Genomic DNA, 15918 nt, shown 5'->3' on the forward strand with positions numbered 1-15918 from the left:
TCCCTTTATTGTGCCCTTCTCCAAACAAAATCAAAGAACTCCTATTTTTCTAAGTAAAGTCTGAATATCTGGCCACTTCTAATTTCCTTTGCTCTAACTTTGAAATAACCTAAAAAGCTATGTTTTCTCTTCATTAATAAAGTTTCAAAGACTTTATAACATCACAGAATTACTTGTAGTCAATCAGTCCACAAATATACAACATGGGATGAAGCAGTTTACCTTTGCTTTTCAACCCATTTCCAAGATTATGCACAAATGTAAATTACAGAGGAATTTTTTATATTTCCTAAAACTTGTAGAGAATCTTAAAAGATACTGACTACAAATCACCACCATTAATTAAAGCAGGAATACTTGGAGGTAGTTTGTCATTTACATTATTTTCATATAAAAACATACAAATAAACAAAAAAACCCTTATTCTATAATTCAAACTTGTAAAAGCCTGAAGTACAAGGATATCTGAATTATAGGTAAGTCAAAGTTCAAGGTGTTCCCCTTACCCCAGTTAGTCTAAATTAGTACACTTGCAAAGAAGTCTGAATTAAATGTCAGTCAATAAAATTCACAAAGCCAGAAGCAGTTTAGTGCTCACAAGTTTATATTTTTAGGTTTGATAAAGATTCCTGTGTATTTTCTAAATACACAAACAAAACAGTTTCGGAAGTTTACATACATGTCTTAGGACACTTATATTAGGTAGGTAATTTACATTTTAAAAAGTTGGTCTTCGTAAAAGATCTTCCCAAAGAGCTTTTACAACAGCAGGCAGAAGTGTTCTTTTATGTTTACAGTGTTCAAAATGCTGATTCTCGCACTACATAATGGCCTCAACCATTGCTCTCAACCCAAAATACTGTTCTCAATAGCTAGTGTACTTCAAATTTAAGTACCCAATGTCATAAAATTCAGGGCTAGAAAACGTCTTTTGAAGTGTGCTTATCCCTAACACATTTTAAACTACCTAGGATTCTTCAACTTCAGTTGAAAGCAGGGCTACAGCAGGAAAAAAAAAAAAAAAACTTTCCATTTTAAGTCCTAAAGTGACTAAACACCTGTTAGTTCTAAGTGTGGAAATTATGTACCGTAGTTAAGTTTAAGGATCTGGGTGACTGAACGGCACAAAAACTGGGGTTTATATCTAGTTTCTTCAGATAAAAAACCATCCTTTTATAAAATTAAAATACCACAGCCGGTTAAGAGCATGTGCTACACTGATGTGTCTTAATATAGTCAAAGTGACAAAACAACTGCTTTATGAGGAAAGAGTAGTAGTAAGGAAATTTGTTGGGGGGAGGAAAAAGACACTCAAAATTCTAAACACAGCTGTCTTATAGGAAATATATAAATCCATAGACAGACTCCTTTAAAAGCTGAAATTCTACAAGAGTTGTTTATGAGGCAGCAATAGAGCCTCCTTGAAAGAGTACGGGCTTCAGAATCAAACATGGATCGCTTCTCAGCCTTTTGGCTAAGATCAAGTGCAGAATCACACATGGTCAAATCCCAGCTCTATCACAGCTATGTTAAATTAGCCAAGTTTCTGAATTTCTGAGTCTTTCCTCTATAAAATGGAGACAATTAGCACCTACCTTATAGAAAGTTAAGGTAAAATCATGTATACAGCACAACGGCAACTGTGGCACTCAAAAAAAAAAAAAAAAAAGACTGGTAATTTTTTAGGTCATTTTACAGAAAAATGAATCTAAATCCTTCATGCTATGTTCAGAAAATCCTAAAAAAAAAAAAAATAAATAATGCTTAAGTTTCAAAATTTAAGATTTTTGAAAACCTATTTTCCATCACACATTCCCCCATGAGATACTACTCCAGTCATATTCAGGCCGTTTATACCATTTTCTGTTCATATAAATGCCCAAGTCCCAATCCTTTCATTTCCCATTTCCTCCTTCCTTTCCCCCCTTTTTTATCATTTCTTTTTCCTCTTGGTTCTTATTATTAAACAACTTTAAGATGTGTTATGTACCTATTATGTACCAGTGTTCTAAGCACTTTACATGAATTAACTCATTTAGCTCACTCTTCTCCATTATTAGGATGGCTCTGACTAATCCAGCTAGTGTTTTCCCCCAATTTCAGAGCTACTCATTACTGCTCAGTTTACCCTTCCTATAATGTTTCATTTTAAAACTCTTAATTCCTAGTGTGCTAAATTTAGCAAAATATCTAGTAAATAACAAAAATGAACAGGGTTCCATACGGAGGTATCTTTCTCTGAGAACTCTAAGAAATAATGCACGATCTTGATTTATAAGATAGTCTGTAACTACAGTTAATATGAAAGAAAGTTTTATACTCTTCTCCTTCATTAAAATTAAAAGCTCTAAAATACTTTCATTTGAAATATAAATTACAAGAGACAACTTCGCCAAATGTTAACATAATTCTGCCAGAGATCCACAGACAAAATTATGAGTATTCCATTGTTACCTCTGAGACCAATCTTAAGTTCTTGTTATCTATCAACTTCCTGAAATTGTACTGTAAGTCAGAAAAAGAATATATTTAAAAAAATAGAAATGTCCAGTAGTATACCTTAGTACTAAAACTATTTTTTAAAAAGATCTAGATGGGAAAAGGCAGTCCCTCAAGATCATGAAACAAAATAAGTTAGGCAGTCAGCAAGTAGAAAAATCTGTCAATTCTGTTTCTGGTAAAATGTTTACTTCAAAGAAATTTAATAGGCTGAGGCTAATATATTCAAGAGTATAAACACTTTTCCTTTGGATTACCTAAAAAAAAACAAACTTTTAAAGTATCATATTTCAATTGACTAAAAATATAGCCAAATCTGTCACAACACAACATAAAAGGTAATGGACAATTATAGAATATTTTAAATTAACAGTAACAAGCCATCTACATCAAATCTTATTTCCAACTAAAACCAAACAAAAGCACAACAATCCCGTAGTGTACCAAGTGTGTATTTCAATTTACTGTATGCAATCTAACAAAAATTTGGTCATAATTTACCAGATATACATAAATGATTTAAGTAGTAAAAGAAATTCAGTTTCAAGAGAATAAGTTCATATTCTGAGGAAAAGTAAAAGTACATTAAGAATATAAAGCCAAGTCCAGTTTCTAATGCAATAAGTGAACTGTAGTCTAATAAAGCAGATTTAAGTGATTTTTAGATATATATCTTTTTCTTTAATATATATTTATATATAGACAGATCTACCAATTGTAAACTAGTTTATTTAAAGGAAGGGGATAAATGGGATGAAAGAAGTCTTTATACTATACTTACATATTCACAAAGAACATTTTACGTTTAAAATACTTTTTCATTCATAGTATCTTTGCCCAACTAATTTCTACCAGAAATACATTTTACTCATTTGTCTAGAACATTAAGATGTACTCATCCGTTTTAAACAAAAATCAAACCGAAACTATTTGTGTCTGTCAGGTTTACAGTTATGTAGAAACTACAATACAGATGACAAAAGCTGCATCTAACCATGTAACTGTAATTTATCTTTGATTTATCCAAGCAGAAACATCCTTGTCTAACAATAAACCATTATTCCACTGAAATCAGAGACAATGATAAAGCTTGTCTCTTAAAAAACATCAACTTTTCAACTTTGATCAGATGGAGCACCAAAGGGATTATATATCTGTCAAAGCATCTTTGCAATTTTTTTCCCACATAACTAGCATAATTTAGTTACCTGATATAAAATAGGAAAATATACTCAATTTTTATTTAAAAGAAAGCTGAAAATATGACATCCCTCAATCTTATATAATATACAATATGCTCATAATGTCATACATGTTAATATGTGAAATGCTGCTGAGAGCTCCACAATCAGCTAATTCATGTCACCAGGCTAAGTAAATCTGACAATTTCACCTCAATGTCACCCCTTTGTACCCTGAAGAATTTAGTTTAGAGAATAATAAAGCTTCTCAGTATTTTATTTGTATGATTTCTGAGACTGTTGAGACATGGTGACTACTATAGACTATATCAAGGTGAGTGACTTCAAGGAACAGAAAAGAATAAGTTATTGATCATAATTTCCAAACAATATCCCAGTAAGTATAAAACAGTAAGAGAATGCACATTTTGTGTTAATTTTAATGACAAAAAAGACACAGGGGTAAAAACCTGATATTTCACTCATATTGCATAACAAGCTAACCAAACTGGACATGGTGGATAAATTATAAAACAAATCATTTTAATTATTTCTATGATTTTTCTTTTAATTAGGCCTTTCAAATAGGGCTGAGGTATAGTACACTGGCAAAAATAAAGAGGCAAACAAGAATAGTGCCAAAGTAACAGATACCCAAAACCGAATACCATGTCAGAAAACATTATAGTAACCATTTATCAGATTAGAGCAGCAGAAAAAGTTACTTCTAAATCATAATCATTTTAGTGGTATTTGTCAACTTCGCCACGGTAACTTCGTAACATCATTCTTCATTTGTGAAGTAGTAAAATTCATGTCAGAAAGGAAGGGGGGAAACGGAGGAAGTCAGTTAATTCATTCCAATAAATTACCTCTCCAGTTCTTATAAACATGACCGTCAGCACAAAATTGAGAAATAATACCTAAGACTAGAAGAGACTTGGTTTAAGTTATGAAGCAAATTAAAATGGAAAAATACAAGAAAATAGAACCAATGGGGTTGAAAAAGCCCCACACTGAAAATCTGTATTAAAAAAAATAAAATTAATAAAAATAAAAATAGAAACAAAACTCTACTAGTACAAACTAGCCTGAGTGGTTTGATGGACAAAGTGATTGGGTCAATTGTCACTGTACTTCCATAAATGGATTTTCTCCACTCATGTTAAAGTAGCACATGAATGTAAGCTCTTTAAGGATTATTTTCGTAGGACCCAAATAGTTACTGTATATCGTATAAATAAAAAATATTTTACTTTGATAACTGACTGAGTATGTGGGGACTCCATGTAATCCAACCACATGGTTGTCTGCTGTATAGTCCTGTGCAAATATTTAAAAAAAAATTTTTTTTTTTTTTTGCTATAAGGCTTTGACCCTACAGTTTTCACAGCAACATAACTACTATCCAGCATGTACCATTATTTTGCAAGCCTTCAAGTTCAACAATCCAAATTGTCGATTCATATTAGGTCCAAATGCAGCATCCTTGAGGAGTAGAGTAGGTCACTTAATCATCTAGAGACATACAAACTTCTCCGGATTCATCCCATCGAGAGGGATCATTCTGGTCTTCTCCATCATCAACTAGCTCTTCATCAGCTTCTCCTACTTCATTCTCCTCGTATTCTTCATCCCGAGGGAATTCTGTATCCTGTCCCTGATCTACACCTTCTTGCCCTCCTGGTTGTGATTTATCTGCACAGTCTACACAAACACCGTAACGTCGAGATCCATGTCTTATTCCAACACTGGCTGCTAACATGAAGATCTTCTTACACACCATACATTTGTATTTTTTATCCTTTTTATGCACCTAATTGAAGGGGGGAAAAATCCAATATAAGGCTATTACATAAAATAGAATGCATTTGACCCACTCAAACCACACATTTAATGAGTAAATACCACTGTTTCTCTGTAAAAAGCTCATTATCAGTTCCTAAGTCAAGCTCTTTGTTTAAAGCAATTTAAGAGACAATTTTCCTTATATTCAAAATTAACTGTTTAAATCCCTTTAAACCTCACTGACATCAATATAGTTTATCTCAAAGATCAGCTGTATTTAAAGTTACTTACCAGGGAATGTCTTTTTACATGTTCTCTTCGAGTAAACAGTTTTCCACAAATATCACAGCTAAATGATCTCACTCCTGTGTGAATGAGCAAGTGCCTTTTTAGTGTTCGTCTGTATTTGGCTACATAGCTACAGTGAGGGCATTTTAACTTGTTCATGATTAGAGATGATTCACCTATGAGAATTAACAAAAAAACAAAGTGCTTATTATACATTAAATAGAAAACTTGCTATCAAAACTGATTTCTATCCCTGAGAACAGCAATTGACATGGAGCTACTGCTATTTGGCTTTTTAAAAATGCACAATATGCAAGCTTTTAATTGTTAACAGTTATTTAGTAATTCTGTACTTGTTTAGTTGACTGATACTTGCCATTTTCCCAAGTTTCTTGTTTTGGCCAAGATTCTGGCAATAATCCATACTTGAAATCATTTGAAGCACCTGGTATCAATCCATACTTGAAATCATTTGAAGTACCTGGTATCAATCCATACTTGAAATCATTTGAAGGACCAGGCATCAAACCATACTTGAAATCATGTGAAGTACCTAGTACAAGTAAGAATTCTGAATTAATAATGGTAATAGGTATCTGTCTCTTCATTAGAGTCAGAAAACTATCCTATGAGCATTTTAACTTCATAATGAGTTAAATAAAACTGTATTTTAGTCTAACATTGAGAAGTCTTCCTACTTTATTATCACAATAAAACAAAATACTATTCAACTATAGAAGAAATTCAGTTAAAAAACAAATCCTGAACCAGGCACAGTGGCTCATGTATGTAATCCCAGCACTTTGGGAGGCTAAGGCAGAAGGATCGCTTGAGCCCAGGAGTTTGCAACCAGCCTGGGCAACAATGGAGAGAAACTCCACCTCCATCTATACAAACTTTTTTTTTTTTTAATTAGCTGGATATGGTGGTATGCTCTCTAAGTCCCAGCTACTTGGGACAATCATTTGAGCCCAGCGGTTGCAGTGATTCAAGATCATGCCTGCCCTTTTGCCTGGGTGACATAGTGGCACCCTGACTCAAAAAAATAAGAAGTGGGGGGAGAGAAAGTAACATGAATATCATTTAATCATGTAGATGCCACAAGAAATTACCCTTTTAAAGGATGGGTATATTCATACCATAACTCCTAAGAGTTGCTTTTTCTGACTATCATTCGAGATTTTATCACCCTGAAGATCAGCTGTCAAATAGGATATTCTCCTTATTACAAACCCAGGATAGGCACATAATTTTAAGATTAATTGGTTCAGAAAAACAGACTGGGAATAAAGCATACATACAGGATAATTACAAATTTAAAGTTCTATTACTAGATCCTTGTTGTCTCAGACATATTAGGGCAAGGTAACTGAATGCTTTCAGTATTCGGTAAAATATTCTTCTTTTTTTCTAACTCCATCCTTATATGAAATAATATGCAGAAAATAGAATGAAAATAGAATAATGGATGTCCCTAAGGATCTTCAGATTAGCAAGGGTAGGAATCATATCCACTGAATTTAACTCCATCTTTAATGTAATTCGTTGGACCAGGAATGTTTTGGCAATAGGAATATATCCAGACTCCTCCACAACTATTGCCACCCTGATCCAATCAATCATGGGCTCTACTCCCTGGACTGTTTTCAGTAGCCACCACCAACTTATCTCCCTGCTCTGTTCTCAGCAGAGAAGTCACAGATTCTTTTAAAACACTACCTTAAGGCAGGTCACCACTCAGCTTACAAGGCTACAAAGACTACCCACCTCAAAGTAAAAGGTGGAAGACCTCCAAAGCCTCACTTGGTGGAACTATGACTTCCGATCACCCTTTCAGTCACTCCATTCCAACCATACTGACCTCTGTGCTAGTCCTCCATGATAAACATGCTCCCAATTCAAAGCATTTATGTTTTTCTCTGCCTGAAACACTCCTTGCCAGGACATATGCATAGTTCACTCAAGCAGCAATAACCCATTTTTCCTCCCGTGGGCATAATGGTTTTAAAGGTAAAAGAATGTTTACCCAAATGGATTTCCTAAGAATCATTTCACATACATGTTCCCAGACAAGTTGTTCCTCTTAAAAATTAAGAAAACTTAAGAGTCCTGCCAGGCGCGGTGGCTCACACCTGTAATCCCTGCACTTTGGGAGGCCGAGGGCGGCAGATCACAAGGTCAAAAGATTGACACCATCCTGGCCAACATGGTGATACTCCATCTCTACTAAAAATACAAAAATTACCTGGGCATGGTGTTGCACGCCTGTTGTCCCAGCTACTGGGGAGGTTGAAGCAGGAGAATCGCTTGAACCCGTGAGGCAGAGTTTGCAGCGAGCACAGATCACACCACTGCACTCCAGCCTGGTGACAGAGCAAGACTCCGTCTCACAAAGATTCTGGCTGGTCTGATGGTAGTGGGTTATCAGAACTTATTAACATTAGTGTCACTAAATTTGGTATACAACCCCCCACTGCTAAATTCGACTGGCTTTAAAAAAAAAAAAAAGATTCCTTTTTGGTGAAAGTCTTAATACCCAACAAAGTAAAAATGCCTCTAAAGTATTTTAAAACTGTCCATCAGAGGCTGGGCGCGGTGGCTCACGCCTGTAATCCTAGCAACAAGGTGGGTGGATTACCTGAGGTTGGGAGTTTGAGACCAGTCTGACAAATATGGAGAAATCATCTCTACTACAAAAAAATACAAAATTAGTTGGGCATGGTGGCACATGCCTGTAATCCTAGCTCCTTGGGAGGCTGAGGCAGGAAAATGGCTTGAGCCCGAGAGGCAGAGGCTGGGGTGAGCCAAGATGGTGCCATTGTACTCCACTCCAGCCTGGGCAACAAGAGCGAAACTCCATTTTTAAAAAAAGCATATCATTATTATTACCGTAAACGGTATTGTACTTGGAATACATTCACCACTTTGATGTAAAGAAGGCCTCCTGAACCCATAGTAACATGTAATTCAACTACAGCTCATTATAGTTGCACCTAATTAGTGTTTGGGAGTAAGTACTAAGAATCCTAAATTTCTGTGGGTGGGATAAAGAATGGGATGGAGGTGGTAGCCTGTGGAGGTCAACCTACTTTTAGTTTCACAATTCTAAATAAAGTTTCAATTTTATGATTCATATTTCTTGTCTCAATCAGTACAAAGCTAAACTCCAAGAGAGCAAGAACTGTGCTTATCTTCCTCGCCTCTGTTTTTCTATTGTCTAAGACATATATGCTGCTCTCCAATTACTTGTGGAATAAATGTTATCTAGAAAATGCCAATATGTACTTCTGACTTGCTCAAAATATTTAGAAAACGAGTATCAAAAGACATGTTAGATGTTCTAATATCTACAATTAAATATTATTCACAATATCTAAGAGTAAGGAAATAGGCCAGGCACAGTGTCTCGTGCCTATCATCCCAGTACTTCTAGAGGCTGAGGTGGGAGGACAGCTTGAGCCCATGAGGTTCAGACTAGCCTGGGTGTCACAGCGAGGCCCCATCTCAACAGAAAAAGGAAACAGAATATCCCTAAAACAATTCATAAACTGAAAATCCAAGATTCAACATCCATCATTCCAAAGAATGGATAGAATTCATTCCTTGGTATTCATTCCACTCTATCGAGAATACAAAATGGTAATTCAAATTAAATAAACCTTGCCCCAAATTTCACCTCTCCTGATTATTTTAACAGAGAATACTTGTAAGAATTACAAGAGTAATTCTTACTCTTGAATAAAGGTACTATCGTTGTAACTCAATACACTTAAGAATCGTTAAGGTCATTATAGATCTACTTCAAAATGGAGCTTACTGATTGATCAGTAATATCCTTCTTGGGTACATTATTCCCTAGTAGCAAACTAAGGAAAAAGCAATATAGGTTTTTAACATCAAAGTCATAAAGCAAAGGCTGAACTCAGATGCAAAATACTAATGGATAAAAATGTCCCCTTTAAGAGCAATAACTCTCTATCAAAGGTTTACAGGTTTAAATTTTTACATATTAATTCACACACCCCTAATTAAACCCATTCTTGGACTAGATTTCTAAACCAAGAAAGCAAGTACATCAGCAATTTTCTGTGCAAGCAAAAATCTTTAAAACTCAGGCCAGGAGCGGTGGCTGATGCCTGTAATTTCAGCACTTTGGAGAGGCGGGCGGATCACCTGAGGTCAGGAGTTCAAGACTAGCCTGGCCAACATGGTGAAACCCTGTCTTATTTAAAAAAATAAATAAAAATAAAATCTTTAAAATTCAACACATCTGACGTACAAACTGCTAATTTCAAAACTTATTTTGTAAATTAAACAGTCAGGGGCAAGCACCTTAAGGCAGTTTCTTCAGAAATGGCTTTATTTTGGTCAGTACATACTGAATTCAGAGCCCATGAATACTTTTAAGAAGCGCTTTGTCTCTGTTCTCATCAACTTTGAAAAGAATTCCAGAGCTAATAACACTGAAACAATCAATAAATATCCATATCTATCTTCAACAAACACTAGTTGTCACCTTTTTATGTACACACATACAAGCTTTCTATGCACTATTTGAAAACATACACGCTCATAACTTCAAGCCTAAATGCATCTTCTAGAAAACACTGGTAGATAACCACAGTACAACTGATTATCACTTAACACATATTATAATTTCCAGCTGTCCCCAAAATGTCCCCTGTAAACATGTTTTGATCCCATGATCTCCATGCTGCACTTTACTTGATCTCCTTTATCTAGTCATGCCCCCACTTGCCTATTACCATTAACATTTCAGAGTTGGGACAGGTTTGGTCTACCTGTTGTATACATCCACGTCTGGATTTTCCTTTGTCATCAGACACAGGCTAAACAATTTCTCAAGAATACTGCATAAGAAATGCTGTGTGCCAGGCAGTACATCAAATAAGCCAGCCTTTAATTTTAGTTTGTTCTATTATTAATGATGCTAAGTTTAATCACTTGGTTATGACAATCTTCCTCAGATCTCCTTACTGTAAATTTACCTTTTTCCCCTTTGCAAGTGGAAATCATCTATGGGAATGCTAATTTGAGCCCATGTGAATATGATATTCCCCAACAACTTTTCACCCAATCATAGGAGGACAAGCCCATTAACAGTGGCTTAACATCCACTGATGATTTTGAATTATTTCCTGTGGGGGTTGTGAAATAGGCATTTTTCCAATTCGATAATTTTTCTTAGGCTTGGCATTCTTTCATAAAGAAGGACCTCCTCCCTTTTACTCTATTTTATTCATAAGATATTCGTGGATTCTTTTTCTTTATAGTCATCAAGCTTCCTCCAATATACTGCTCATAACACACAGAACTAATCAACATTTTCTATAACCATTAACTACATCATTCTGCATAAAAATTAAAATAAATTCAACCATTATCATAATTACCATTTCCGTTCCATATCTATATATCAGTAGGAAGCCGTAAGACATATTAACTCAATTACTTCTTATATGTAAGAGTTTTTAAACCTAAATAAATGACTGTCTCAAACACGCAGAACCAGAAACATCATTTACATTTACCAATTTTCCAAAGTCATCATAAACATATCTACCATAGATTGAAGGTATTCATACATAATAGAACCTTCTTTTTTTTGTTTTTGTTTTAAAGACAGGGTTTCACCATGTTGGTCAGGTTGGTCTTGAACTCCTGACCTCAGGTGATCCACCCGCCTTGGCCTCCAAAGTGCTTGGATTACAGGCGTGAGCCACCACGCCTGGCCTATAATAGAACCTTCTTAAGGGAGAGAGATTACAGTAGGCTACAGGTAAGATGTAACACACTTCCCAATCTTTAAGGTACTGTTGTTAAAATCTTACTGTACCTACCAGCATCACCTCCATCTTGACTAGTGCCAGCTTCAGTCAATAAATTTGCACTCACATTCCTATCAACATCTGGCCCCGAGAGTAGAGCACCATCTAAATCTGAAAAGGAGACAGAAAAATTTATCTACAAACCACACCATAGCCACCACCCAAAACACCACTCTTTCTTGGAATATATATATATATATTTTTTAATTGAGACGAAGTTTCACCATATTGGCCAGGGTAGGTTTGTCTCGAACTCCTGACCTTGTGATCCACCTACCTTGCCTCCCAAAGTGCTGGGATTACAGGCGTGATCCACCATGCCTGGCCTTGGAAGTGTTTCTTTAATAAAAAGTACCATCTGTAAGTACTAAATTACCTACTGTGTTCAATACAACAAGGCTCACAGAAGCCTAAGACATGTACAGTAAGTATAGTGTACTGGTTAGGAATGGGCTGTAGAACCAGGGTGAATTAGGTGCCACTCCTATTTCTGTTACAGGCTATATGACCATGTGCCTTAGTTTCTCCCTAATTTACATCCAACGATATCATAGATGTAATCTAGGAATCTAATTGGATAATATAAAAAGCCAAGTGTAACAATTATGGTACTTGACGCTCAAAACACTACTAGTACTAACTAGTAAGTATTAGAGGTATAAAACACATTGTTGGTATATCTGTATTGGTTCAAGTGGAGAAGACCAATTAAAGCTAGAATTGCTAGGCTGGAAGTGGTCGCTCACACCTATAATTCCAGCACTTTGGGAAGCTGAGGTAGGCAGGTCACTTGAGGCCAGGAGTTCCAGGTCAGCCTGGCTGACATGAAAAAACCACATCTCTGAAAAAACACAAAACTCAGCCAGGTGTGGTGATACACACCTGTAGTCTCAGCTACTTGGAAGGCTTAGATGGGAGGATTCACCTGAGCCTGGGAGGCAGATGCTACAGAGAGCTGAAATCCACACCACTGCACTCCAGCCTGGGGCAACAGAATGAGACCCAGTCTCAAAAAAACAAGTTTGAATGTCAGAATACAGAATACAGATGGCAAATAAAACCATGGGGATGAACGGATGTGACAGTGAGAAAAGACTAAGTATACTGAAGAATCCTAGCATTTAATGAGCTACAAAAAAACACGGAAAAAACTTTTAAGGGAAAAGTAGTCCCCTTTGTCAATGCTTCCAAGTCTACTTTGTCAATTCAAGAATCTTGCTGAACAATGCTAGTGAGGAGGTAGGGCAAGCAGGAACAGTAAGAGTGGTCGGTGTTGTGAAGAGATGATCAATTAAGAAAAGAATCTTTGAGAAATCTAGCAAAAAAAAAGTAAGTATGAGAAATAGGGTAACGATTTTTTTTAAGAAAGTGAAAGTTCCTTATTTTTGAGGCAGGGTCTCCCTCTGTCACCCAGGCTGGAGTCCAGTGGCACAATCTCAGCTCACTGCAACCTCTGCCTCCCAAGTTCAACCAATCCTCCCACATCGGCCTCCCGAACTGCTGATACTATAGGTGCACACCACCACACCTTGCTAAATTTTTTTTGTAGAGACAGGGTCTCACCATGTTGCCCATGCTGATCTTGAATGCCTGAGCTCAAACAATCCTCCTGCCTTGGGTTCCCAAAGTGCTGGGATTACAGGCATGAACTCCAACACCCGGCCAAAAGTTACGTATTTAAATACTGACAGGAAGGAATCACCGAAGGGAGAAGTTAAAGACACTGAAGATATTGCAGTGAAGAGAAGAAATTATCCATTGTGTAAGATTCCTAAGGTTTCTTGAGTTCCGGGAGCACAAGTCTGGGTACTTAAGAGAGACAGCGGAAACCATCAGTGTAGAGTGCTAAAGTCAGAACTTAAGGATATTATACCAGGCTGTTGGCTTCTCTTCTCTATATAAAGTGAAATTACTAGAATGTGGCATTATTGCTTACAGTAAATTGGTTGCAAGTCAGAAGAATGAGCAAGTATTTAATGCAGAAAGAACAGTAAATAGATAAAGAACTCCTTTGCACAATCCTTGAGAACAGGATACTGCTTAGGTTTATTTTCCCAGTGTTCATCACAATGAATGATAAATAGAAGGCTTTTAAAAATAGTTTACCAGCCATGATGGCTCAAGCCTGTAATCCCAGCACTTTGGGAGATATATATATATATATATATATATACACATATATATTACAGTTACATGTTTACTTGAATAGTCTGTATTTTTAAACTTGTATCACTAAACAAAGTTTAGTTTTAATGGTATCTGAATAATAATTTGGTTTTTTGGTCTACAATTAAACTAAAACCTATCAGGAACTGAAAATATCAACTAAAAATTTAATGTTTTCTTAAAGTTAAATGTATTTCAATAGTCAAAAAATAAAACTGGCTGGACATGCATTAGTCCTAGCTACAGAGGCGGCTAGGACAAGAGAATGGTTGGACACCAAGAGTCCAAGGCTGCAGTGAGCTACAGCTGCACCACTACACTCCAGCCTGGGCAAGAGTGAGACCCTCTCTCAACAAAATTGAAATAAAAAGTAAGGTTGGGTACAGTGGCTCATGCCTGTAATCCCAGCACTTTGGGAGGCCAAGGCAGGTAGATGACCTGAGGTCAGGAGTTCAAGACCAGCCTGGCCAACATGATGAAACCCTGTCTCTACCAAAAATACAAAAATCAGGCAGGCGCAGTGACATGCGCCTGTAATCCCAGCTACTTGGGAGGCTGAGACAGGAGAATCACTTGAACTCAGGAGGCGGAGGTTGCAAGATCACTGCACTCCAGCCTGGGCAACAGAGCGGGACTCCATCTTCCAAAAAAAAAAAAAAAAAGAAAAGAGAAAAAGAAAAGAAAAAATGCAATTATTCAATTTTGCTAGATTTCTCAATGTTTTTTAAAAAGTCATTCTGAAATGCAGTCTGTTCAAAGGACATTTCTTACAATTCTGCCAAGTGGGTTTTCAAATACAGGTTTCTCTTTATGCAAAATTCTATACAGTGAATTGTTGAAAGCTTTCCTCAGCCAGTTCTTAACAGGCATTTCCTATCTCCTACCCTACCCCGTAAGTATATTAGAACTTGTGATTTCTAATTCTACATGAACAAGTATAGACCTCCTCAGCCAAAATCTTACAAAATAAATAGCAAGTATATTTGTCTTGTGTCTCTTGAAAGGCACCAACTACTTAGTTCTTTATATCAAAAACAAATCTCAAAACAGGTGAGTTCTCCCAAGTTGACAACCTTCTGACAATAGTGTGCTTAACATCCAGGAAGCAATGTATTATGTCACTGCTTATCTTATTCAGAACCAGCCAAACCACCTAGCAAATCATTATAAGAGATGTTGATGTGAATAGAATAGAAGCCAGACAATCAACCATTTACTCGACACAAATGAATTTTGCTTCATTAGGAGGCATGATAGCAACTCTTGGTAATCATCTTTTTCTCTAAAACTAAGAATTACAAAATAAACTCTAATACACCTGCTTTTGTGATATTCAATATCTTCCTATGGGAATCTTATGCTTCATTTATAAGCAGCAAAAAAGGACAAAGACTTCTTTGCAAACAGCACAAAACCTTTCTGAAGACTGATTCAAACATTAGTTTCTTTTCCCCTCTTCTCGCAACTGCACTTGTCTGAAGAAAAAAAAAGAACCACACACACGAACACCACACTGGTTTCACAAGATGACAGCTATTTTTCTGAATGGTAGCAGGTACAGGTGTGGTATATAATATTCAAATACACCAGAGCTAAATGATAAACCATGTAGGATTTCTTCTTTTTATTTTTTTCTTTGAGACGGAGTCTCGCTCTGTCACCACACTGGAGTGCAGTAGCGCGATCTTGGCCCACTGCAACCTCTGCCTCCCGGGTTCAAGCAATTCTCTTGCCTCAATACAGGTGTGCACCACCACACCCAGCTGAATTTAGTATTTTTAGTAGAGATGGGGTTTCACCATGCTGGCCAAGATGGTCTCAATCTTTAGACCTCATGATCCGCCCACCTCGGCCTCCCAAAGTGCTGGGATTACAGGTGTGAGCCACCACACCTGACCCAGGATTTCTTCTATTTTTAAAAAGGTCTTTTCTCAATAAACAGGTAATAGCAACCCCTATAACAGACACAAATTTTACACATTCAGCAGTAAGAGCTTTCAATTTTTTATCAGTAAGGAAAAGGGCTAAGGAAGGTTAAATAACAAGCTAGTGGCAGAGGTCTGGACTGTTTAGTAACCATATTACATTGCTTCCTGATAATTTATTGCAAGCGCCAAGCCTCAGGGCCTGGCACATAAGCAGGCAAT

The 15918-nt window shown here is 36.4% G+C and overlaps 1 protein-coding gene and 1 long non-coding RNA gene across 2 annotated transcripts in view; both read right to left on the reverse strand.

The window, feature by feature from the left end:
• Window positions 1-586: 586 nt before the first annotated feature.
• ZBTB10 (zinc finger and BTB domain containing 10) overlaps window positions 587-15918 on the reverse strand; it is a 39473-nt gene continuing 24141 nt past the window's right edge. The window contains exons 3-6 of the mRNA XM_032250563.1: window positions 11618-11716; window positions 6133-6309; window positions 5760-5932; window positions 587-5496 (exon numbers count right to left, since the gene is read on the reverse strand). Of these exons, the coding sequence (XP_032106454.1) occupies window positions 5191-5496; window positions 5760-5932; window positions 6133-6309; window positions 11618-11716 (755 nt within the window). The 3' untranslated portion in view covers window positions 587-5190. The remainder of the gene's footprint in view (window positions 5497-5759; window positions 5933-6132; window positions 6310-11617; window positions 11717-15918) is intronic.
• LOC116531669 lies at window positions 11044-11611 on the reverse strand. Its single transcript, XR_004260514.1, has 2 exons — window positions 11523-11611; window positions 11044-11372 (listed from the first exon to the last, which is right to left on the reverse strand). It is a non-coding gene; the product is annotated as an uncharacterized LOC116531669 (long non-coding RNA).

Source organism: Sapajus apella, unplaced genomic scaffold (genome assembly GCF_009761245.1).
Source record: "Sapajus apella isolate SASKATOON/1434 unplaced genomic scaffold, GSC_monkey_1.0 scaffold3, whole genome shotgun sequence".
Lineage (NCBI taxonomy): Eukaryota > Metazoa > Chordata > Mammalia > Primates > Cebidae > Sapajus > Sapajus apella.